This window comes from Amblyomma americanum, chromosome 5 (genome assembly GCF_052857255.1).
Source record: "Amblyomma americanum isolate KBUSLIRL-KWMA chromosome 5, ASM5285725v1, whole genome shotgun sequence".
Taxonomy (NCBI): Eukaryota; Metazoa; Arthropoda; class Arachnida; order Ixodida; family Ixodidae; genus Amblyomma; species Amblyomma americanum.
The window spans coordinates 207,567,168-207,593,034 of NC_135501.1; the positions used below are offsets into that span (position 1 = coordinate 207,567,168).

General features: G+C 50.2%; 1 protein-coding gene across 2 annotated transcripts in view; it reads left to right on the forward strand.

Moving 5' to 3' along the window:
• LOC144133536 (ribosomal protein S6 kinase alpha-5-like) overlaps positions 1-25,867 on the forward strand; it is a 258,998-nt gene that overhangs the window by 99,666 nt on the left and 133,465 nt on the right. The window contains exon 1 of one of the 2 annotated variants that reach the window (XM_077666702.1): positions 13,254-13,904. The exons of the other annotated variant lie outside the window; for it this stretch is intronic. Within the exon in view, the coding sequence (XP_077522828.1) occupies positions 13,838-13,904 (67 nt within the window). The 5' untranslated portion in view covers positions 13,254-13,837. Of the gene's footprint in view, positions 1-13,253; positions 13,905-25,867 lie in introns of those variants that run through there. 2 annotated transcript variants of the gene reach the window in all.

Consider the following 25,867-nt stretch of genomic DNA (forward strand, 5'->3'; position numbering starts at 1 on the left):
GGCCGTAAGGGGGGTGCAAGTACCTAGTTTGTTCGGGAAATGCAAATCATTGCGAAGACGTTCCTGAGGGCGTCAAACTGCAGTCGGATACAACTCAGGAGCGAAGCGTGTCAAATGCCGCTCAAAGGAGGCCTCCTTTGAGGGACATTTGTCGCTCCACTTTCGAGTTGTACCCGGCTATACAACTGGTTGTCTCCGCGCGAGTGCGCGTACTTCTCTGTTGCCCTAGAAACTTGCGCCATGTACGAACGCGGAGAGAGAGAGAGAATAAATTTTATCGACCTTTTAGCGCCTCATACCCATACATTCTGCACAAGCGTATTATTCAACTGGTAATACATATTAAAGGATTTTTTTTTCATATATCATAAGATTCCCCTTTGGGCCTATAACAATCAATGTATCCGCAGATCTCCCATCGGCAGGCTTGCATTTTTCGCTATTGACGTTTTTGCTATCGTCAGAAGCGTCCCCATTGATCTTCTGTGGCAGTCTTAACTACTCGGTGCGAGCGATGGACTAACCTAAAAAAAAAGATTTTTCTACGCATCGGAAGACATGGACCTTCAATATTTCCATAACAGCACCGTACAATACTGCCACCATTAAAATTGATGTCCAGGAACCCTTGGCTTGGTGCGGGGCTCTTTACAAACATGGATGGCCCCTTTTCTGTCTTTCCTAACGACACTAGCTAGCACTAGTGAGGACACTAGCGTTTTTGTGTGGAGCACGGGTGCGTATTCTAATTCTACCCCTGTAGCATCTTCGCTTGTTGGATACGTGTGGTGGCTCTTGGGGAAACCCTTCGAACTTCGCATTATTCTTCGTTACCGAAATACACGATGCAAATTTAACTCAGGGGACTCGATGCTCGTTGAGTGAGTAAGTGAGTGAGTGAGTGAGTGAGTGAGTGAGTGAGTGAGTGAGTGAGTGAGTGAGTGAGTGAGTGAGTGAGTGAGTGAGTGAGTGAGTGAGTGAGTGAGTGAGTGAGTGAGTGAGTGAGCAGGAATATTGAAATGATGTAAGCTCGCGAGAACAAATTAACAACAGGGTTAGCTGCGACAGACGCCTTAACGAAAACCGCGCACTAGACTGGTGTAGATAAAAACGAGGGGAAAAAAAGGGAGCGCAATCGAATTTACGATTTCAAGGTCGCGCCAACCGCGCTCCTACATCCGAGCCAAGCGGTTTGAGGGAGACGAAGACCGAGATACCTGACCCTGGTGCTGCTGCGCTGTCGAAAGACTCGCGGTTTTGATTCTGTCTCCGTTCAGCCGGAAGAGGATATAAAAAAAGGACCAATAGGATTGTGCTCTCCCGTGAGTTGTCGCTGTGCGCTCCCTCCCGGTTGCTGCCGCTCTGCCGGCTTCCCAACGCGATCGATGATGCGCCACGCGTGAGAGCGCGCCGCGTGCGTCTGTCTTTCCGTCCTTCGCTCCACTTTTTTTTTCTTTGTTCGCGCTCCTTGTCCTTCCACGCGCCGTGCTCCGCACGTGAAGCTCGCTTTCTTTGTCTTTTTTTTTGTCTTTCGAGACCCTTCGTTTTGCGTCTGTCGCTCTCTGTACCCTGGCTTCTCCGGAAGCTCTCTCCGCTCTCCTTCATTCGTTCGGTCTTTTTTCACTCTCTGCAGTCCTTCTACCAGGATTCCTTCCTCTCTCTCTTTCTGAGGGTTCTTCCTCTCCTGCGAACTCTATGCGCAGCATCTTATTTCCGGGATTCCCCGCGTCGCCCTTTTTTTGCAATGCCGTTGTTTCCGCGAGCGATGACTTCGCTTATTGCGTTGATAGGCACTCCTGCACACTGTCGGAGGAGTCGTCTAATCTCGTGCGTGATTTCTTGCTGCGCTTTTTTTTTTCATCTTTCTTTCCTTGTGCTTCAGTTTTCTTTCTTTTATGGAGCCGGAAATGCGCGCTCAATGTTAGCTGTGCAATCAGTGACGAAATCGAAATTACGTCAACGCTGGAATTGGCAGCTGCTGGTGGTAGTGAAACCATCAAAATAGAAGAAAAATTCCTTCTTTCATTCATTCGTTCCGTTTTCATTCATTCATTCATTCATTCGCCGCCGTGGTGGCTAATGGTTATTGTGCTCGCCTGCAGACTCGAAAGACGCGGTTTTGATTCCGGCCGCGGCGGTCGAATTTCGATGGAGGCAAAATTCTAGAGGCCCGTGTACTGTGCGATGTCAGTACACGTAAAAGAACCCCAGGGGGTCGAAATTTCCGGAGACCTTCACTACGGCGTCCCTTATAACCGAGTCGCTTTGGGATGTTAAACCCCATAGACCAAACGAAGTTTTGAACGACATCGCAACCTGGAAAGTCCATCGCGCTTCGAATGCAGGCAAGCCTCGACGCACTGTCATGGAGGACCGGAAGCCCTCCCGCACCTGCAGCGAAGGTTGTGGGCTCATATGTCACTCCCGGGACTCTCGAAAGACGCTCACGCCGTTGCAGCGAGAGCAGCAGTCATCGGGCGGAGTGCGATGGCTCAGGCACTTCGGGGTAGAAGAGAGCGAGGATGATGCTTCTCGAAGCGCGGACTTCAGCACAAGGAGATGGGGGAAGCCCTAGCCGGTCGGAGCAGAATAGAAAAACAAAAAAAGAGGAGTGTGTTGGGGCAAGCGGCTGGGAGGGTATCGCCCCAAAAACCTTTGAAAATATTTCTCCTTCGGTGCTCGTACAATAATTATGGCGATGTTTTTGGCAAAGCACGGATGAATTTAGGCTCGTAATAGCCTGCGCTGCACAACGTACGTCAAGAGAAACGCGTCTGTTATCCGGCGGAATGAGCGTCATTGTATTTGCTACGCAGGAACAAAGTTGCCCATATGCCCGACGTCTTGAATTCGCGACAAACCAAAAATCAAGCAATTATTCGCCAATAAAAATGGTTTCGGCACAAGCAGTTTTCAAATGCCCGGTGAGAAAAAAAAACATTTCTTTATCCAGAAGTACTTTTCCTGTTCTTCTCGCAACTGTTGTCACAAAATTAAAGAGGAGGAGTCGTTCAATTCTGGCTTCGAAGAGGTTTCACATTCGCGCCTCCTTTTCCTGCACACAGTTTCCTCAGAAGGGCGTCAAACATTTCGGTCAGAAAAGTGGCGGCCACTGGGAGCTACTGACATCAAAGTTTGTGTAAGACCCCCATGCAGAAATGACTGCGGGACGTGCAACTAGTATGTTGCCAATTCAAGACACTGGGCGTTGGTTGTTTTGCTGTTTTTAATCGCATAAGTGGTTGGGGGAAATTCCGCGTTCTTCCTTGGTAACCTCGGCTTTCTGTCGTTTTGTGCGGCGAGGAGTGTGACTTTGCGATTGACGCCAGCATACCGCTTTGCTTTCATTATCGCTTGCAAAACTATATGTCAATGCGAACCTGCGATTCGCGCGCAATATAATATATTTGATGATTGACTCTCGTATTAATAGTCTCTTCTGTTCGAATTAATTTTGTTCTATCGAGGAACATGCTTGAACACATTTCATTGTAATGTCATGCAGCTGGAGTGGAGTGCTGCATGGCACAACTGGTCCGCGCTGATTGCCACGTACTCGGAAATCGAACGTGAAAAGTGTTATTGTTTCGAGAGATGATCGATCATGGCTTGAGTGTTGGTTAGATATAATATATGCACACAAAGGCGAACAAAAAGGGAAAACTATGCTCGCTAACTACACTAACTTTACTTGCTTCTGAGGGCAGCAAACAGAGACACCCGTAGTGTTTCCAACATAAAAATGTAGAGGCCCCTTGCTTAACGCACGTGTAGCAGGCCAACAAGGAAGATAATTATCAGGCGTTCATCTGACATGCGCACACTGCGGTGACAGGTGCTACTGATGCCGAGGTCGCGGGTTCGTTGCCGGCAGTGGCGGCCGCATTGATATGGATGCGATATGCAGCAGTTCTCATGTACTACTCACATTTGACTGCAACTTAAAGAAAACCGGGCGGTCTAAGTTTATCGGAGGCCCTCCACTACTCCACAGCGTTACTTCGACACATAAAGAATTATTCAGTCAAACAACCAAGCAATAATAAAAGTAAATTGATTCAATCAATCAGTCAAATGTCCCGCATATTCGGGGCATTTTCCTTTCATCATCCACTCGCGACTTCTCTTCCCGTCTTTTCCTCGTGTGCGTGTTTTGTTTGCGCTGTAGCCGCCTTAAATTTATGCTAACGCATTTGAATACTGCCGTTGCACGTCTAACTAGGGGCGGAATTCAACCATACGACCGTGCCAGCCAAGCTCTGCACGCATGGTCATTAAGCCAGCGTATACCCTCGGAGTAAAATATCGATATCGTGTCGTTCAAATCCCCATACAGAGTTCCATAATCTTCGCTTATTGCTCGAACTTCTCAGGGAACGCAAGTTTTTGCCTTGCTGTAAGTGGCTTGTCGGCAGGCTACGCTTTGTCTTAATGTCAAAAATGGACGACTCTGATTCAAAACGAAAAGTGGGCTGACAAAGTGCAGAATATCGAGATGCCTCATTGCAACCTTTCGACAACTTATTTTTACAATCTATATCGAAAGCTAGTGGTGACCGTCGGGGCTTCAGGTTCACACAGGTTCGAGGCAGCCCTTCTCACCTTTTCGAAAAAGAATGCAGTGGAGATGGTGGTGGTGGTGAAAAGCATTTATTATACATACAGCGAGGACGTTTGGAAGTTGACCCGTGGTGAGCCACCCCCCCCCCCCCTTTCCTCACTATACTAGGAAAAAAAAAAACCTGCCTGTCAGCATTCCTGCAATTCTGCAAGTTGTTCATTGTTCAAAAGCTGCTTGTGGGACCCAAACTTGAAGTTTGGATTTGACCCGTGAGTCAAGCGCAACTTCGCTTGAACTTCGCTCACCTTTTCGACCATGTCACCGAGTTGAGGTGACATGCCTTGCTTTCTACGAAGGAGTAACAAAAGGCAACCAGGAGGGGGAGGAATGTGTGCTGCGTCCGGTGCATCTTTGAAGCAGGCACGAGCACAAGAACTGCTCTTCGCGCACCTGGATCAGTATTTCTCCAGGAATCTGGGGTCGCCTCGGCTGCCCGTTTAGAAAACTGAAAGCATGCGGGTGACAGGAAACTCTGAACGCCGGCTTCGCGACATACCAACGGTGCGAGGTGGCTGGACGGAAACCGCGGACCTCTTGGGCGTTACGTATACAGTTGGCATTAACATTAAAAGGGAGTTTAATTGGTCTCAGTGTAAGTTTTACCGCGCATAGTAAGCGCACCTCCCAAAATAACACGATTTTTTTCTCTTACAGCAAAGTGCGTTCATTATTTGAGAAAATAAACTGTAGCTGGAAAAGAAAAGGTTTATAAATGTGATCGCTCAAATTTCTGAATGAAAGCAAACACAAAAAAAAATACGGTCGATTTGTGTAATTAGGCCAACAGCGAATTAGGTGCGCTAGCGGAATTGGCCAATCTCTACTTTACATTCATAGGCCCCTGGGAGTCGTCATACCACTCCTGGCGCAGTGGTGCAGCGGTTAAGCGATGCACCACTGCGCTCTTCTTGTGGCTACGTGGGGGGAATGTGCTCGGCTTCTGCCACCCGGGGGCACTGCTTCGAGCTACAACGGCAGGTGCTGCCATCGGTGGCCTCGCAGCTTGCCCACAACTGAGTGGGCTGGTGGGCGACCACTGTGATGTCGGTGCTTTCCGGAACGCGGGTTTACTAGCAACCATGTTTCCTTGCTCCAGAGCCGAGATGTCGCGGCGACAGTTTGGAGCTGTGCTAGGCTGGGAGGCTGGGATCGGCAGCAAGCTCTCCTTGTGTGGTCATGTAAATTCATAAGGAGAATAATCGCCGCTGAGACAGGACGTCGGAAGGGACGGGCGCGTGTAATGTGAATCTTTTCATATGCCCTGTTATTTAACATTGCCGTCGCATCGGGGATGCTTGCTCCGTAAGCTGCAGCTACGGAGGACAACAAAAAACAAAACAGCGAAATCAAGTGTTGAAACATGCCTTAGGCAGGAAGAAATATTTGCGGAGGAGAAACAGGTTTCCAAGAAGCCCAGCAGTTTTGCAACAGCGGGCGGACCATTTCGAATCCACCCAGGAGGGAAGCATGGGATGCGAATCCACGAATGGCCGGATGAAAAGGAAATCTTGCTGGCCGTCATCAGTTACTTGTGAAGAGCTACGCGCCAATTTCAACAGTGCAGATGTGAACTCTCTGAAGACCAATAACCGTTGTGTGCCGATTTTCTGCTCTGCTATAGGTTGCACAGCTTGCCTGACTGCTCTAACAGCTTACAAAAATAAAGTCGTGGGCATCGGTTACAGGATTGTCTCAGACTTGTGTGGTTACAATTTTGTTATTCAGCACTGTAGCTGTTTTTTTTTTAACGTCCTTGTCGCTTGCGCTGCGTTTCGAACATTCAAGGTATCAGCTATCCCCCGTAAGCTTATTCTTGTTTGGTTAGCTTGATTGTGCAGATCTGCGTCACAGAGCGGCTTGGCTTCGAATGATGTGGTGTTACACAAGTTCTGATGCTCACGAAATCGTAAAAACTGTTGAATGTACACGTGCGGCCATAAGTAAACGGAGCACGCTATTCCGTTTTGAGTGCAATCGCGCCTTCCCTGTCGGAGATAAACATTGTCTATTCATGATGAAACACACTAGCGTCCATTAACAGCATGCATATACCATAGTTTGCAATTTAAATTAGGCAATGTTTAATTTGTCCGCGCCTGTACAAAACAGGCGAACAGACTATTGAAAACAGCACACAAACGCAGTGGAAATCAGGTCGTGCTTTTATTAATTGGTTGGAAGAAACGACTGCTTTTATGATATTCAGATTACCGGTAAACTGACGTAGTGTAAAAGAGTCGGTGTATGTTGTCCGAAAGAACCAAATGAAACTTTCAGGCATTTTTTTTTTTTCGTTGAGTCGTCTTGTGACTGCATGTTGGGTGGATGTATCAGAACCAAAGAAAGCGCTAATAAAGGATGCGACCCTATTTACGACTTTTGCTTCCTCTAAATGATCAAGTTTGGTCATCTTTCCGACAGACCGGCGCAACCGAAAGGCCGCGCCGGACATCGGTCCGAAGACCTCACTAAGTCATTCAATCGGTAGTAGCGACGGGCGGTGTGTACAAAGGGCAGGGACGTAATCAACGCGAGCTTATGACTCGCGCTTACTGGGAATTCCTCGTTCAAGGGGAACAATTGCAAGCCCCTATCCCAATCACGAAGGAAGTTCCACGGGTTACCCAGTCTTTTCAGACAGGGATAAAGGCACGCTGCTTCCTTCAGTGTAGCGCGCGTGCGGCCCCGGACATCTAAGGGCATCACAGACCTGTTATTGCTCTGTTTCGTGCGGCTAGGAGCCGCTTGTCCCTCTAAGAAGGTTGTAAGGTGCTGGGAACCCCGCACCTATTTAATAGGCTAGAGTCTCGTTCGTTATCGGAATTAACCAGACAAATCGCTCCACCAACTAAGAACGGCCATGCACCACCATCCTCCGAATCAAGAAAGAGCTCTCAGTCTGTCAGTTCTTTCTCGGAATTCGCCATCCAAAGAAGAAAGTTTTTTTTTTCTTTGTTCCACAGCAAATTTCACGCTTGGTGGTGGCAACTTCCCTAATCCCAACCCCGGCCCAAATCCGCCACTGGTCTGCATTGTGATTCAGCTGCCAGAACAGCGCTTTTCAGCCTTACTGACTGACTGATGTTGCTGCGAGGAAGAAGGAAAAGGAAAGAGCACGGGCCTGCCTACTGGCTCAAACCGGGCCACGCTCGCTGCCGCGTGCTGAAAGTACAGGACAGTTAAAGGATAGGAGAGGAAAGATAGAAAGAAAAGGAGCCGCGCGCTAATAGGCCCATAGGCCCCGGGCCCATCCCGGAGTCAGTGCAATACCGGGCCGACCCGTGCCAGAGTGCGCCTATCACTCCGCCGTATTCCAAAAATATGTTTAATATCCTGGGTCCAAGGACCAGCAGCAGATATTAAATCAGGTATCAGGTATATATCCAAGGCGGTGTATTGTAGCCTTGACCAGCCGGCCCTTTGTCGCGCGCTGACTTTCGTGGTCCTTCTGGTTCGCACTTCCTTCCCAGGAAGACAAGATCAGCTTGGTTTCTCTTACTGACTGTCTGAAGCCGCTCAATAGATATAAATGCCTCCTGCGTGGCTTCTGTTTCATGACTTTTTTTTTTTTATAGCCACGTGATTCGCGCTCCACACGTGTAGTTTTTCCTTTGTCCCGTGTGTCACTTATTAGACGATGACTGACGTGTTCCTTGCATGTTCCATGATGGATAAAAAAAATACACTGAAGAACCCTTTCTCCGAGCTTGAGAACTTTAGAGGCTCTGGAGGGCCTGCTTTGATAGGCTGGAAAGGGTAGATAATCGGGGTGGGCTGACTATGATGATGAGCGCTCCTCTACTAGTTTGCATCTTGCAGCTGCCGGGATAAGCCCTTGTTTCAATTGACTCATTGCATGCATCCCTGCTTGACAGACCAAGAAAGGAAGTCACCGACTCCGCGTGCCAACTGTTCGCTGCCCAGGACACTTGATGCTGAAGTGAGCAAACGAATAAATAAATAAAAATAAAACAAGGAAAACCTGCAAACGTGCGAAAATTTCATTCATGTAACATCGTAAATCGTTCACTTTTGCAAAGGGCATGCTCTGCTACGTTGATATTTACGAAACACAGAAGAACGAAAAGGAAAAAGATGCATGGTCGTTCTTTGGCAAATGGTTCGATCGTTTATCTCGTCTCTTCGTTTATCTCGCATTAGCTTACACGTAAAGGCACCGGAAGCCGGCTGCGCACGTGCATTGGCCCCGCTTTGCCAGTGCGCGTGCGCAGGTGGGCTCCGCTCTGGTATGCTAAGACTATATATTTACAGACAGGGCTGAGGCGGTGCAGGAGGGTTTGTACAGCACGTTTGGAAAACGGCGACACGCGCCGTGGAATATTGTTTTATTTATCTTTCTTCCATTACGGAAGCATTTTCTACCGTTTGGACAGGATATCATTAGTGACTTGTCGAGAGCTCATTGTTTGAAGCGGCTGTCGTTTTTATTTGTTTTGTGCGGACATTTGCAATCTTTTGCTGGAGTGCCAATAAAGGGCGACTGAAAGTCTATTGCTGAAAGCTTTTCCGTCACTGTCTTGATACGCCATTTTCTGCGTGCTTCCTGTCGCTTGCGATGCAGGGCTCTGAATGGGGCGTTGGAGACGCGAACGGTGGTTCTCGAGCGTTGTCTTGCTTTAACTTTCCTTCTCACTTCGTGCTGCAGCCGACTAGGGCAATTTACTCGAGTATCGTAATTGTCTGTCATATTCACAGCCAACTGTTTCTTGGAGCAACTGAGTACTGCGTTTGAAACTTTGTTCACGTATTTTTATATTGTTCTGAAGAGATGTGTGTGTGTGTGTGGGGGGGGGGGGGGGGGTACTTTTATAAGTGTTTTCCTTTGCGGTTTGCTTTCACCACACTTGCGAGGAAATATTGGACGAACCAACACAAACAATGAAGTATCTAAAGATTCGTCTTTCCCACAACGCCCATGTGACCCACACAGAAAAGCGGCTCGCTTTCGCGGCTTTGCAAAACAGGGAGGAAAAACTTTCCGCCCGCGATGTGAACCGCTCGACCTTCACGGCCTTCTTCTTGTCCGCTTTTCAGTTGCCTGCCATTTGAATGCATTGCTGCTAATAATTTTTACTGAACGAGCGAGTGGAACTTGGCTCTCTCCTCTTCCCTCACGTATGCTTCTTGCTCATTTCGCCCGCCTTGCTCGCTATTAGGCGCCGAATCTCAGAGCTTCCGCTGTCGACGATGAGCGATCGGTCGGCGCTGGCGAAGTAGACTTTGGTCCAAGTACGAACGGCCGGTGGTTGCGAAATGTTGGCAGTTTCCCGGGTTCCGCTTTTGCCGGCACGCAGCGGGTGGCACTTTATTTTTTCCTTTTCCTTGGTACATCATTATGCATACTTTACTTTAGCTCCTCTGCATGATGGCTTCTGGCACGCTATCATAAATATGACCGTTGTAGACGCTGTACGAAATTGTTCATTCAGTGCTCACTGAACGTATTATCTTTTTGGTGTGAAGTTTCCGGCGATATATGTCAAAGCGAAAAAAAAAACTGTTTAGAGGGAGAGCAAGAGCGATTTATTTAAAAGCAGATTTTAAACGGCACGTTTCAAAACTCGCAGTGCTGAAGGAAGGGTGTAATTGGAACCAAGTCATGGATAAAAAGCTAATTAGTGGTATATGGCAATAATATAGGCAGGGTAAATTTAATGGTTGAAATTTGATAGGGAAATTTTTTTTATTGAAGTATGGAACATTGTCTTGAAGGCAACAATGCGAAAACGTTTGAAGCTTCGTGCTGCGGCGAAGGTCAGAGCACATGGAGAGGGGTTCAGGACCTGGAGCGACAGGTTTTGGAGTCTGTGTGTAGGGAAGCGATTTACAGATGACGGAGGCCTTCGACGAAGAACAAGGTAAGTAGCAATAGTAGGCATGAAGAACAACTTACGTGAGAAGTGAACCGGTGGGGAGCGTGAAACTCCGATCAAATTTTAATGAGGAGAAAACCAACTTCTCGAAGCCTTGTATTCTCCAGTATTGAATTGTGGGCATTTTGTGACCGCCATGTGTGCTACGGTTCAGTTCATTTCAGATATGTGAAACTGCAGTGAAAACTCATTAGGGTTAGCGGAAGTGCTTGCAGCTTTTGGGCGGCTAACTCGTCAAAGCTGCGTACATCAAGCAGCCTCGGTGTTAATTAATACTTTCTGAACAACAACAAGAAAAATAAACACAGCTGCGACATCTGAGTGACAGTTTTCACGCGGATTAAAGAAAAATGGACGTCAAATGTGGCTGAGCCACTCGCCTGCGGATGCCGGCATTCGCTCTGGCGATTGCTTCCGTCCCCCATCGCCCTACTCCCGTTTTTAGAACTGCTTTATATGTTTTCCTGTCTTTAGTAATGCTGCGATGATACATTTATGCATGGCGTATGCAGGCTTATCTATTGTGACATGCAGAAACTTCTTTAGTGAGCGATCACTTGATTAATAGGCAAGTTTAGGAACTTCGACATCCACTTGCGACATGACGCGAGTTGCGAAAGGTGCAGTGCGCACTAAAAAAAAAGCAAAAAAAAAACAAGTTAACGTCAGGAGCGGTATAAGCGAGGATCTTCTCTAAATGTCAAAAAAGTGCATTGCATCTTAAAATATTAGCGCTGTCGTTGTTCAGCCATTTTGAGCGAATTTCTCGGAAGCAAAATTTCCCAAGATTTGGGGCGACCTGGTAGAGGCTCCTGCGTGGCAACCCTGTACCCCCTCAGCCACCACACTTTTGCGAGGTTCGAAACTACTCGCCCGACCCCAAAGACGCTGCACAAGGAGAGATGGGTCAACTCACCCCGCTTTTCTAACAGGCGTGTCGAAGAGCGCTGACGAAATTCACAAAAGCCGCGCCATGTGCTGGGGGTCATTATCGAATTTGCTGGACAACATGATTACAGCCTCGTTTACATGGAGCCGAACGCCGGAAACGAAGTGAAAACCTGAGTGCCAGCTCACCTTATTCGCAGTCGGCTTAATTACGCGAATCGACCGTCAATTTTTTTTCTTTTGTTCACACCTCCTTCACTGTGCAGCCTTTTGCGCTTCTTGTCCTCAGCTCCCACTCTAATTTCGTGGCGCCAACTGACGGCATTATATTTAATAACAATACTTCACACATTATTTCCTTGTTCGATTGCAACAAGAATTTTTCTTGCCGCCATCGGAGGAAGACTTCGCGATGATGTCGAAAAAGGGTGGAATGAAGATTTTCTTATCTTCCTGTTACTTCTTTTTGGTTGTGAAAACGAACTTTCGCAAAACCTTCTCCATTCACGACCGTAGGACACGTTCATTTTGCTTCATCTTTATATATCAGTTTAGTTTTATTGTTTGATGTGTTGAAATCAAACTGTGCGCTGAGATCAAAACCAAAACCGAGTTTATACTCCTTTCTTCCTGTCCCCTCACCTCTTTCATTTCATTTCTCCATACTGCCTGCTATCCTTTTTTTTTTTATTATTCCGCTGCCCCTGCTCATGTGCTTCAGTATCGATGGCAGATGCCGGGGCTAACAAAAAAAAAATCTTTTCCTTTCTTTTTATTTTCATTAAAACCACTTTATCATCATCAAGTTTCTACCATTTGATCCATCGAAGCCTTCAATTTAATGATTATTGGTGTTAGCAGCATATTTATTCGAATATTGCTATTCATAAATAAGCTTTCATATGATGCATCCTGCAAATTTGTGTTTGTTTCTTTCTCATAACTGCAGTGAAGAACTTGTCAGTCATTTGGTATTGAACAATCAGTTTCGAAGTCGGGAAGGAATAACAGCAGTGCCTATTCTCGCGAGCGCCCAAGGGCAATAATGCGAAGAGCAGCTGACGAGATTGTTCGGGGAAGCACCTATATAATTATCACAAAAATCGCTTCCCCGTTTCCCATGTGTCAAGTTGTCAACTATAACTGAAATCTTCCAAAGACCAGGTGTTGATTCATCCATGAAAGCTGAAAAGCGGGACTCGAAAGCAGATTCGTGGGGGAAGCGAAGTGATAGCGCCATTACTAGCGATAGCGAAACGGAAAAGGGGTTCCAAAGAGAAGCGAAAAGAAGAACCACGCGGCGGAGCACGAGGCACAGGTGGCAAGAAAGAGTAAAGCCCCTCAATGAAGCATAATAGAAAGGGAGCTGCAGCTCGCGCCGCCTGTCGCGTAGCAGCGGCATCTCGTATGCCTGCGCATGGCCTGGAAGATCGGTTCCACAGCGAGATGACCATCTCGGAGGCCTCTCTCCAGAGTGAAAGGGCGTTGAGGGAGAGAAAGGCGCTGGCGTGATTTTTTTTTTTTTTTGCGTGAGAAAAGACAGAAGAGCCGGCGAAGCCAGCAGTCGGCTAACGTCGGCGGCGCTTTGGGTCGCGGCGACGGTGAACGGGCAACGGTGGCGTTTCAGCGGCAGTTCTCTTCCATCCTTGTCGGCGGCCGAGCGGCAACGGAGCAAGGTCGTTGGCTCCACGGCAGCTTCGGGGCTCTCTCGTCGTCTCCCCTCTTCCCCATGTGTTCTCTCTCTCCGATTCTCTCTTTCTTTGCCGTGCCCTTTCTCACCGTCCTCCTCTCTCTCTTCTGTCCCCCCTCTCGGCGCCGTCGACGCGCAGCGCGGCGAGAACAGCCGTCGCAGTTACTCGGCGTGCAATCCAGCGTGCAGCTGGTCAGCTGCGTGATGCGTGGCATTCTCGGATCGCTCGCCGTTGTCGCCGGCTCGTCCCGTACTTCGCGCGGCGTTCTTTCATCGTGGCCGGATACTGTCACTTCCGCGTGACATTTCTTCCGGTGCTGAGTGTGGAACAACCTTGCAATCGGAACGCAAACGGCAGGAAAGAAGAGACAAGTCGTGGTATCCGTTCCTTCGTCGCCGGCCGCAGTTTTTGTTTTTCTTTTCGAAAATCGGCTCGTGGAAGCCGTGCTCGGGACGTTGATTACTGTTCCGTTTTTTTCGGTGACGGTGCTTGTGGTGGTGTGAGCGGCCGTTGTCAGCCGGAGCGAGAGCAGTTCGTTGCTGCCGTGTGCGCTGCGGTGGTTTTTTTGCGTGCGGTTAAGTGGTGACCCTTGCCTCCTCTCGCCAGGCGGCGTGAACATACCTGGCGTGCGTGTGGTGAACCGTTCGTTGCTTTTCCTCGTTCGCCGCTTTTTTCTTGTTCCTGTTTGGTGGTGCTTGCTGGAGAATCTGTCCCGTGCGAGATCGGGAGCTCCCCGTTCAGGAATGCGTTTCGAAGGAGCTCCCTGGAGTGACCGTTGCTCTGCTGGCTACGTGGTCCGCAAGGAACCCGGTGAGTTCCTCTACGCTTCATACACTTTTATTGCTTTCAGGTTCGTGTAGGCAGTTATTTTCGGTGGGCACCGCCTGGCTCATCGTACAAGCTGCAACGTGCGCGAGATTCACGCCTCGCTTCTTGTGATGTGTTCGCCATTGCTTAGTGGGCTTCGTTCGCGATGAGACAATCGTGCAGTACTTTTAGGTCGTGTGTTTGGAATATTCAATTGCTGCATTTACGGCTGTCGTGTTGACGGTAGCCTTTCTTTTCTGTTTTAATGACTCACCGGTTGCATCAAAAGCATGGTGGGCATAACAGGAAGCGAAATTACAAGCAAAACAGTGGCGATAAAGGAGCACGCTGTGAGAATCTAAACAAGGATCAACCCCGCTTAGTGTTTGTTGGAGGCTTGCGCAAAAGGTAGTTCGTGGAAACGTTCGTCGTTTGAGTTGTTTAAAACCGCTCGAATAGCGGCGGCAACACTCCCCGGGCTGGTTACCGCTTCCAGTGCAAACGCCTACAGACAGTCAACAGCGGATCCGGGCGATCTGGTTTTGCTGACAACGCGTTCCGTCAAATGCGAATACCTGCGGTCTGACAAAGGGCAGCCAGTGATTGATAGATAAGGCGCGCTTTGCGGGTTCGGTGTCATACTGCTGTAGCATGCGGTTATTGCCACTTTATTCGCACTGGCTTGCCAAAGGGTTGACGTCTGCCTGTCATTGCACCTAATGTGACTGTGCATCTTTGAATTAGAAATGATCAGACAGATGGTTTACATGATGCTACATATGTCAGATACTGCTCCTCTTAAGCGATCTTTATATGCGTCGACCTTAATCTCGGGAGTCTTCATGGCACTTAATTTACTGATTGGCTTGATTTGCTTGTTATGCAAGTGCGCCAAGCACGATGTCTGAATCTATCAAGGGTTGGTTGCTGTATACTGATGTGCCGAGATCGATGACGATTTTTCTTTGCCACGTCTCCGTGTAGAGCGCGGCAAAAGCCTTCGCCGGATGCCCCCCCCCCGCATTTCCCATCTGTCTTTCGCCACACGACATTGGGAGTCAGTTGTACCAGCTTGTTTGCAGCTCGCCTACGCTGCCAGGTGTCACTGTGAAATTTACATTTCGCGCTAGAACACATTCTCAGCGCCTCAAGCATGAACGTGCATCTTCATGCTCGAGGCAGCGTTGTGAAGATTTATGAACTACTTATCATATCCCTTTCAAGCTTTTACTTCGCCGCTTCCGTCAGGAAACTCCTTAGTTTGTGTTACTCCATTCAAACGGTCTAATTATGCTATTGTTGCTATTACGAATGTTATTCCTATATCATAAATGTGCGCAATTAGTATGATTCCGCTTGGTTTATGGGGGTTTAACGTCCCACAGTGACTCAGGCTATGAGGGATGCCGTATTGAAGGGCTCCGGAAATTTCGACCACCTGGGGTTCTTTAACGTGCACTCACGTCGCACAGAGCTCAGGCCGCGGCCGTCATCGAACCCGCGTCTTTCGAGTCAGCAGTCGAGCGCCATAGCCACTGCGGCGGCAGTGATTCCACTTGGGAGAATGCTAATTCTCATTGCAATAAGTAGTAATTGTGCGTTAGTCAGGTGGCAACCGCCAACTGGAAAAGCTAAACAAAAAAACGGCGGGACAGAAGAGGACCATAGATAAGTTTTCTGTCTACGTCTTCTCGTTTTTTTAAGCTGTTATACACGGTGCATTCATACCGAGAGGAAACGCATTTACGGAAACAAAAGAAGCAGTTTAGGAACAGTTGCTTATGTCGTAAGAGGAAATAAATAGACGCAAGCAACTAACTAGAAAAAAAAACGCATACACAGATGAGTGACCAATCGGCGCCGCTTCGGACGACGACGAAAGCGCCGCGGCGGGGGTGCACTGTTCTCTTGTCAATGTCGTTCGGCGACCTCCCTCCGGTGCGAAAGTGCGTTGCCCGACTTTTTCAGCGACCGCCCCTCTCCCCCTCTGCTCTCGCAGGGCTACGACCCGTCTTTAACGCGCCCTCTCCTTCCATATCCCTCAGCTCGCTTTCTGTTCTTGGAAAGAACGAAGGGAGGGAGGCCGTTTTTTTTTTCCTCTCTTTGTTTTCCCGCTCATTGACTCCGATTTCAGTCCTCGGCGCTTTCGCAACGCCTACTCCACCACCCCCCCCCCCCCCCCCCTGGTAGCTGCTGTTCTTTTAGCGTTTCTTCATCATTCGTTTTGTTTCGCCTTCGTCTAAGTTTCGGTTTTCCTTGAAGGCAACGACTGTTAGCACGAGAAAGCTCAGGAGCTTGGATCAATGAAAACTACTACTACACTACTATGGCGGGGGTTCTCGAAAAAAATGGCCGCGTCGTGTCGCAACTTGTCGGAATCGGGCGGTGGTGAGATTCATTTCGGGGGAATACCGCCGGCGGGCGATTTCCTCGGAGCTCTGCGGGCGCGTAGCGGTACAGAAGTGGTGGCAAGGTCGTGACCTTAGCGCCGGTGCGTTGATATTGATAATAATAAAAAAAGCTGCGCGTCCACTGCGTAGATTGTGCGTCTTAGCAGTTTCGCAGTTATACTTCATCGGCAGTGCACCTGCATTGGTGAAATTGTTATATTATGCCTTTCAATCACCAGTGTGAGTTTAGCGACAAAACAACCAAGCCTAATGCACAAATCCTGTAGGCCTAGCTTTGTAGCTTTCTCACTTTCCAAGCCATTTTTTTTTTGTCTCTCTCCTAGCTTCATTTGGTTTTCGCTTTTGCCGGTGATGGCTCATTGATGAGCTTTGCTCATATCTGTGGAGGTCTGCTCTTCAAGTGGTGGTTTGTACCCGTTAGGCTTTCTTTCCCCTAGACGGTGTCCTACAGTTTCGTTGGCCTGCCTTGGAGTAAGCTGCTTGAGAAAAGGGGCCGCGAACTCCTCGTTTTTCAGATAACATAGACCCCTGGCTAGCAACCAGAGCTCTTGACCCTCGATACAGCCTTCTCTCCCTGGTCTATTTTGCGGTGTGTCCAAAGTTGCGCCAGCGCATCAAATGAACCGAGCTCGTCGTTCCTCCACGACGAAGCCATCCGCATCGGTGGCGGTTTGACACCAGGCCAGCTAGCTCAAACTGTCGACTTTTCCAGCGCGTCCGTCCGTTCAGAGCGGCGGGGAACGGCAGACAACGTGTACGGTACAGGTTGCGGGTCGCGCGCACGCATTCGGCAGGAGGAAAGAACTCCCTCGCCGTGACAGCACTGCGGCAGCACACCGCTGCATGCGCCGTTTCGTCTCCGACGGGGAGCATGCGGCCTTGAATCGTCTCTACGAGGAGGAGTCGGCGCGGGAAGGGCATCGCTCTTCGGCCGCGCTTTCGTCATCGAGGTCTTGCCCTCCTCCCTCTCTTCTCCGCCTCGATCTTTCTTTATCTCGGGCGGCGGGGGTTCTGAACCCGTTGTTCCAACACGCTCCCGTCCAGGGTCGCCCTCCTGTCTCGCTTGCATCGGCGGCAGCACTCTAGTTGCTAAACGGGTTGGTTGCGCGTCTCTGCCCTCTTTCCTTGCTGGGGAGGGAGGACGTCAGTCAGTTCTGTGGCCGCCTCTGGTCACCTTGCCCTTCTTCTTGTTTCCCTTTCTTCGTACGCCTCTGCTGGTGGGCGTTTCCTTGCAACGGCTTTTCTTTCGCGGTCGGCAGCCTTTTCTCCTTTACTTTTCCTCCGTGTGCGTGTTAGTCTTGTGAATTTGTCTGCGCGGCTGGGGGCAAGTGAATGAAGAAAAATGTAAAGCGTGTTTCGCAACGCTGAAAAAAGCATGCTTCAGGTGCGAGCACTGACCCGGACTTTCCTTTATCTATTTTTCAGTTCTCAAGTGAATCTAGTCACTGCTCTTTGTTTTTATTAGCTGCATTACATTTTTTTTTCGCATTGGCCAGAGTAACCGAAATTCTTAACAGGAGAAACCTGAGAGGGAATGATGATCAGCACGTCGCGTGCACTGCTTTTTTCGAGCAGCGGAGAAAGATGCGTCTTGGGGGTTTTACTGCATTTGGCTTGTTCGAAAACCAGCATTCGCTCGGAAAGTATTTAGAGTCAGCAGGGGATAATCCGTGTGGCTAACAGCGTATCTCCACAAGTTTTCCGCTCGGCATCGAAGAATTTCAGTTTGTAAAGCAACAGCTCGCTGAGTCACACGGGTGCTGAAATAATAATTGCTTGTATCGTTTGAGATTCGCCACGGTTGTAGCGGTCAATCGCGCCACTTGCGTACGAGTTGCCTTCCGTGCCGCCTAAAGCGAGCGTCATATCTGTTTTCTTTGGCGGTAGGTACAGGCTCTTGCGCTGCGCAGTGCGCATAAAGTGGTGATCACGAAACACCCTCTGCTGAGCATGCAGATTCAGAGTTAGCCAGGCGGCGAGGAACAACAACAAAGCGGCACTGTATTGCAACGTTAGCGCTGCGTAGCACTGAAATATTTGTGTTTTTTATTCGAAATAAAATACAAACGCAAGGAAAATATGTTGCTAGCCGCGGCATCTGTCACCGTAGCTAGAAACACCTGAGGTGCGGCTAGCAGGAATAAAGGGACAGGGAGGGGGAAAGAAAGAGGGGAGCGATAGCATGGTTGGGACTATACACCGTATTCCACTCGTTTTCTGGAGATTGAAACAAACGTAGCCTCCAAACACAGAAGCGACGTCATCAGGTGTTCTCCATTGTGCTTCAAGGCTTTGCGCGAACCAGGGCCGTGTTTTCGTTCACTGCTTTTTTTTTTTTCATCCTGATAATTTTTTCTTTGTTCAAGACATACATAAGAGCTTTCCTAAGCTCGGTTTTATATTTAAAGAATATATGCCTTGCAAACCGTTGTCACAGACAAATCAATACGTTATGGGAGGGAGTTGGATGAGCAGTAAACAGAATATAGGGGGAGTCAAGTCAAAGGCTAAAGAAGGGCCTCTAAGTAAAACAAAAAAAAAAAGGAAAGTGGCAAAATCGTGCGAGTTTCCGTTGTCGTGTATCGTGTACACCGATGCAAGTAAAGACATTTTTGCTGTTATTTTTTTAACCTGCCGCTTCCCCTTCACAGGAGTCGAAAACGACACTTGAGGATAGACGTCCTGCTTTGCTCATGGAAATTACCTGATACGTGCTGCACCTCGCGGCGTCGAACGCTTGTCGGTCTGCGCACGAATCTCGCGGCCTCACTATTTTGTGTCGTCTCTGCTCTAAGGGCGGTAACGCAGGCTAGCGAATCTTTGAAAGCACTGAGGTTCAGGAGGGAGCATTTCCATTTAATGTCAGTACCGCGCGTCCTTGTTTTCGCAGGCGATGATCGATGTCGTTTGCGCGCTGCATTTAGATTGCTCCCCCACCCCTTTCCGTCACAGGTGTTTTCAGATATTGCACTGCCTGCGAATTGCGGAGAGGAAATTGCTGCGAATGTTGCCGCGTTTTTTTTTTTTTCCTGTGCGGCATTCGCCGACGTTCCAAGGCGCGCTCCTCCTTGAGCGCGAGGCGTCGGCCCCATCGTTTCCTCGTCATATTATGTCTGCGTGTGTGTACTCGTATCTCCGCCGCTTCCACTCTAGCTCCTCGTCAGCTTCAAGGTCGGGGGAACCCCCCAAGGTTAGGGGTAGTGGCGCGACTCTGTTCCAGTGGCCTCTTGGCGCCCGCCCGCCTTTATTGATTGCTGCCGCGCGCCGGCGATTCTTTTTGCGCAATTAAACATGGTCGTGTTTTATTTTTATTTTTTAACGCGTTGTTTCGGCATACACGGATATAAGTCGACGTTGAAGATTATGACGCTGACATTAGGCGGCCTGGATTGCGGAGCAAATGCGAGTTGAGGATTTCTTAGCGCTAATTAAAACGAAGAAATGGACATGGGCACGACATGAAATGTGCTGAAGTGACGGCCGGAGGTCAGTTTGTGTCATAAGATATACTAAAGAATGGCAAACATTACAGGGACCTAGAATCAGATGCTGGAAGGTTGAGAAGTATTCTGCAGTAATGTGGCCGCGGCTTGCACATTGCCAGGAGTTCTGCATGAAACCGCGATATTACTGCGTGAAAATTTGCGCAGCCTGATTGGACCTGGTCTGTTAACATGTGTCTCAAATGCTACTTTAGGTTTATGATTGATCTATGACTGTCCCTTTGTAGCTTGCGACTCTCGGACCGTCGTCTGTAACATCTCAGGTAGTAATTTTGTGTGCGTGTGCTGTGTGAAGGGCCGCATACGGGAGGCCCCGGCATTGCTGAAAAGAACTAACCAGGCGACCAGTGCCCAAGACATTTTCCCTGCCTTCAAATTTATTGGCCCAGACATGTCGGCGAAGACGGCGGCGGGCGATGCAGAAGACAGATGTGCAAAGACCGCCAGACGGCTAAAGAGGAGAGGCTGCGCGCGGTGCCCTACGCAGCCGCAGTCATCCCTGCGGTTTGCGCCGCGCTTCCCCCCCCCCCCCCCCCCCCTTCCCCCCACCGGCGTGCGAAGACGGGTTCGTTTGAGCGTTTGTGTGTGCAGGCCGAGGCGACCTTACTAGCAGCGGACACGATGGGCTGCGTAATGGCTCGAGGTGGCGGAGGAGGTCGGCGGCTGGCACCGGACGGACTGACTGCAGAGAAGCGTCGCCCTCCGAGGGACACCTGATCCCCTTCGACCCATCCCCAACGGCGCCATCGGCCGTCCCGTCGTAACAGCCGCGGATTCCTAGAAGTTTGGCGGGTGCCTTTGATCGGCTCTGTGAGCAGCGACGACGAAAAACCGTTGGGCGAAGATCACCCAGAGAGAGGGAGAGGGAGAGAGGGAATCTCCGGAGAGACGCGGCGGGGCCAGGGAGACAAAGGAAGGAAGTCGAGCAGAGACGGGCGAGGCGAACGGACGCAAGATGTCGCGCTGGTCTATAGTCAGCGAAGCCGGACTTCAGCGTCCGTAGCAAACTGACCGCCAGCCGAAACGCCCAAGAGTCCTATGGCCTCGACCCGTCACAGCACCGCCAGCCGAGAGACGCCGGGAAGAGAGGCAGAGCCCGGGAGAGCCGAAGCAGCCGCGGCCCGCCGACGCGAGACGATTGGAGTGGAGCCCCGATCTGCCGGACCTACAACCAGAGGCTCCTGAAAGCCAGCGGTGAGCGGACCACCAGTTTCGCCTTCAGGCAGAGAAGAATAAATAATGTTTTGCCGGGTTACCGCCTTGTTGGCTCATTTCTCCTCGCTTCAGCAGGACCCGTAGATTTTGTGACTGACCCCCGACAGGTGGGAACGTCACAAGTGGTGGCAGCGGTGGGATTTTGCTGAAGTTGTGGTGCGAGACCATTCACCCTCGTACCCGAGGAGAAAGGGGCCAACATGTCGCTGCAGGAATCACCGAGTCTTCACGAAGGGGTGATAGGAGCAAATCAGATGCTGTTGGGAGCTGTGATTCCATCGTTCACGGGGGGCGACAACGGTCCCAAATTAAGGAATTTTCTCCAAATTTTAGAGCAGGTTGGTACTCTGGGCGGATGGCAGGAGAAACAGTTAATCGGGATGGCGCGGTGCAAGATGGTCGGGGCGGCTCTAGACTTTGCGTGGTTGGATGAGGAGGTGGCCGGCGTAACTTCGTATAGATCGTTTAAAGCGCTCGCGCTGAAACGATTTGATACTGAGCCGGCGTACAGGAAGTTTGAGAAGTTTCTGAGTGCAAGGCAGAACGCTGGTGAGAATGTGCGCTCGTTCGCGAGCCGACTGCGCAAGCTCGGGGTGGAGGCCTTCGGGGACGTTGATGGCGATGAGGCGTCGAAAAGTGAAGTGAGACGCGAAATCCTTAAGGAACAGCTGACCTCTATTTTTCTGAATGGGCTCCGCGATCCGATGAGGAGATTTGCTCTGTCACATGATCCCAAGACATTCGAAGAGGCAGTGGAGGTAGCGTCTAGAGAAGAGCTGTTAGAGGAAGTGACCCGCACGAACACCGCTATTGTCCGGCGTGTAGAAAGCGGGAAAGAGATGAGTGAGCTTAGTGAACGTCTAGATCGGCTGGAGAAGCTGCTCGTAAAGAGCATTCGGATACGTGAAGAGCCTCCATCCAGGCAGACGGGAAAATTCAATCGGCGCGTCGAATCAGGCGTGTGCTTCTCGTGCGGCAGGTCCGGGCATACCTCTCGTTGTTGTCGTATGCGTCAGGTATCGCGCGGGCGCATTCCAGATCACACGGCCTGTTATGGGCGGCGTACGGAAGAAGGCGAGGGCAGCCGTGAAACTGTTGAGGAAAGAAATAGAACCTCTACTGACGGCCATCACGAGCGAGGGCGTTCAGAAGCGGTAGTGAGCCTATGCGCGGGCAAAGCGGAAGGGCTGCGCGATGCAAGGGAGAGCAATCGCCATGCAGATGCGCTCAGCAGCGCGGCGGACGCCAGAGTAATCGATGTTCCCCCTGCGAGTGAGCGAACCCGCCTGTACAAGGAGCAAAGGAAAGATCCGTCTGTCCTAAAATTGATAAACGTGTGCAGCAGCTCAGAAGAGAAAGAGTCGGGATTTTATCATTTGGACTCTTGTGGTATACTCCGTTACAGAGACAATGCGCACGGGGCCGCAGACAGAGCCGTAGCCCCTTTGCAAATGAGAAGTGAAGTTGTGAGGTTATGCCATGATATGGAAGGCGGAGGACATTTAGGCTTTCGAAAGACCCGTCGGGCAGTTAGCGAAGGCTATTTCTGGCATGGACTGAGACAGGATGTGGCAGAACACTGTAGAAACTGCCAGTGGAGAAAGACACCGAGGGTTAAAGAATTGCATGGACCACCTCCTGATTTTACGTAACATTTTCGTGGGCAGCATGACGTAAGGGGAGTCTGTGAGTTGCTGCGATCATTGAACAATGAGAATGACTGACTGGCTACACATTCTCGTCTTAGTAGCAAAATTTTGTCTCTGAGCTGTCATGCGTCAATGACTGGTGATTTACAATAAGAGCGGACCTGGATTTGTTGTTTTGTTTGGTCATATAGATTTGATCTGCCTGATGGAGTTACTGGCCCGTTCATAACGTGGTTCTATGAAACATGGAGTTGAGAACTCTGCTACGAACAGTGTGCTATGAGAGTGATGTAAATGCAAAATTTTCTTAGAAAATTTCTTTATAAGAAGAGGGGGTTGTGAAGGGCCGCATACGGGAGGCCCCGGCATTGCTGAAAAGAACTAACCAGGCGACCAGTGCCCAAGACATTTTCCCTGCCTTCAAATTTATTGGCCCAGACATGTCGGCGAAGACGGCGGCGGGCGATGCAGAAGACAGATGTGCAAAGACCGCCAGACGGCTAAAGAGGAGAGGCTGCGCGCGGTGCCCTACGCAGCCGCAGTCATCCCTGCGGTTTGCGCCGCGCTTCCCCCCCCCCCCCCCCCTTCCCCCCACCGGCGTGCGAAGACGGGTTCGTTTGAGCGTTTGTGTGTGCAGGCCGAGGCGACCTTACTAGCAGCGGACACGATGGGCTGCGTAATGGCTCGAGGTGGCGGAGGAGGTCGGCGGCTGGCACCGGACGGACTGACTGCAGAGAAGCGTCGCCCTCCGAGGGACACCTGATCCCCTTCGACCCATCCCCAACGGCGCCATCGGCCGTCCCGTCGTAACAGCCGCGGATTCCTAGAAGTTTGGCGGGTGCCTTTGATCGGCTCTGTGAGCAGCGACGACGAAAAACCGTTGGGCGAAGATCACCCAGAGAGAGGGAGAGGGAGAGAGGGAATCTCCGGAGAGACGCGGCGGGGCCAGGGAGACAAAGGAAGGAAGTCGAGCAGAGACGGGCGAGGCGAACGGACGCAAGATGTCGCGCTGGTCTATAGTCAGCGAAGCCGGACTTCAGCGTCCGTAGCAAACTGACCGCCAGCCGAAACGCCCAAGAGTCCTATGGCCTCGACCCGTCACAGCACCGCCAGCCGAGCGACGCCGGGAAGAGAGGCAGAGCCCGGGAGAGCCGAAGCAGCCGCGGCCCGCCGACGCGAGACGATTGGAGTGGAGCCCCGATCTGCCGGACCTACAACCAGAGGCTCCTGAAAGCCAGCGGTGAGCGGACCACCAGTTTCGCCTTCAGGCAGAGAAGAATAAATAATGTTTTGCCGGGTTACCGCCTTGTTGGCTCATTTCTCCTCGCTTCAGCAGGACCCGTAGATTTTGTGACTGACCCCCGACAGGTGGGAACGTCACAGCTGTCAACAAAGCTGATTGATTGATACTAAATTCTAGTTACGCGTGCATTATAATATTCATTTGTGTTGATATTATTTTCATTCTCACATTTATATTTTCTGCTTTTTTTTTCTCCCTCCGAGGTGACTGGGTGGCTTTGGGAGTACAAGGTCACTGGAACGAGCCTCAGCCGTGGCAAGGCTCGTGTGCTTTGCTCGTTAAGGCAGCGTTGGGTAAAGTACCCCAGGGGGTAGGAATAGATCCGGAGCTCACCACTACGGCGTCTCTAATCGCCCGCAAGGGACATTAAACCCCAGCTATCACATTCCTGCCCTTTCTGCGTGCTTTTTTTTTTTTTGCCACCTTTAACTTCGCTCTTCGGCTGAATTTAACCTTCGTTGTTCCACCTGCTTCGCAACTAGGGAACATTACGACATAGCCGCGCCTGGAGGGAATAAAAAGAAAAGGGGCAAAGCAAAGCTGTTGCGTTGACCATACCCAGTAGCAGATTATGTCGTCAATCGATAATCTCTTCCCTCCGTGCCGCTCTACAGACCAACCTGCAAACGGGCGCCCCGTCAATACTCGCTGCAAGGCGATTCTCTGTGCACAAAGCTGGAAAGAGAGAGAGAAAATGGTAATGCATGCATCGATTCTCTTATTGTTTCGTACCTCTTCGCTCTGTCGAGCGTTTACTGACCGTCCCTGGGTATTCTCCTGCCCCCACTCCACCGCTCCTCTCCACCCCCTGCGGTTGGGGCGTGGTGTTAGTTCGATTGCGTTTTCTTGCGTAACCACCGGCATGCCTGCTAGCCAATCTAACACCGCGCTCTTGTCTGCCGTGCGCAGAAGCAAAGGCAGATGCTGCCAGCTGTGTCTAGTATTTGCTATTTCGCGCATCTTCTACGCTAATATTACTTTTTCCACGTTCCTGCTGCTACGAACGGCTCGCGTTTTTAATGACGATGGTGACGTAATGTTGCTGACCGCCATTGCGCCACTTTTTTCCTTTCCTTGTCCCTATCTGTTTATTTGCGTTTCTTCTGCGCTTTCTTCGCCTTTCGTGTGCACTGGGAGAAATGTCGACACCTGCTACACTCTTATCATCGAGACGAGTGTCGACGGCTCTTCTGCTTGTGTATGTGCGACGTCTGAGGCGTCGTCCGCGTTTGGCGTTTTCTATTCTTTCTTCGTTCCTTTCACCTTTTCTCTCCGCCCGTCGTCTTAGTTTTCTCCGAGGCGAGATTCTGTGCGCGCATTCTCTCTAGTACACGTATATAAGATCGAGCTTTCTGCGGTGCCACTGAGGGGGGTCGTTGATCCGCGTTTCTCTAACGTGAGTGAACGTACTCCTCTGATGCTCGGCCTTTTTGGGCGAAGTCTGTCGTCGTATATTTCTGCGGCGAAAGTGCGAAGACCTTTGCTCTGCTTCTCCTAGCTAGTTAGTTTTTTTTTCTTTTTTCTGGCTAGCTTTGCAAGCTGTATATCGCTCATCTGAACGAGCTTCCTTTCTCTATCACCCCCCCCCCCCCCCCCTTTCCTCGTTCATTCGTCTGCCCTGTTTTTGTTCGACACGATCGTCAACCCCGCGGGTCAGGGACCGACCGGGGCGCTAGTCGCGGCTTCCCTGGAATTCCCGTGAAATGTGAGAGTGACACGCCATATAATACATTATGCCCGCTTCCGTTCGTTTTGCTGTGCCTTTCCCGTGCGATGCCCTGCGATGACCTTTAGCGGTTCCGTTATGGCATGTAGATAAAGGTGTACACGGTTGGCATAGCGCTAGGGACAAATCGTGGATGACCTTATCAAACGCCGGTTATCA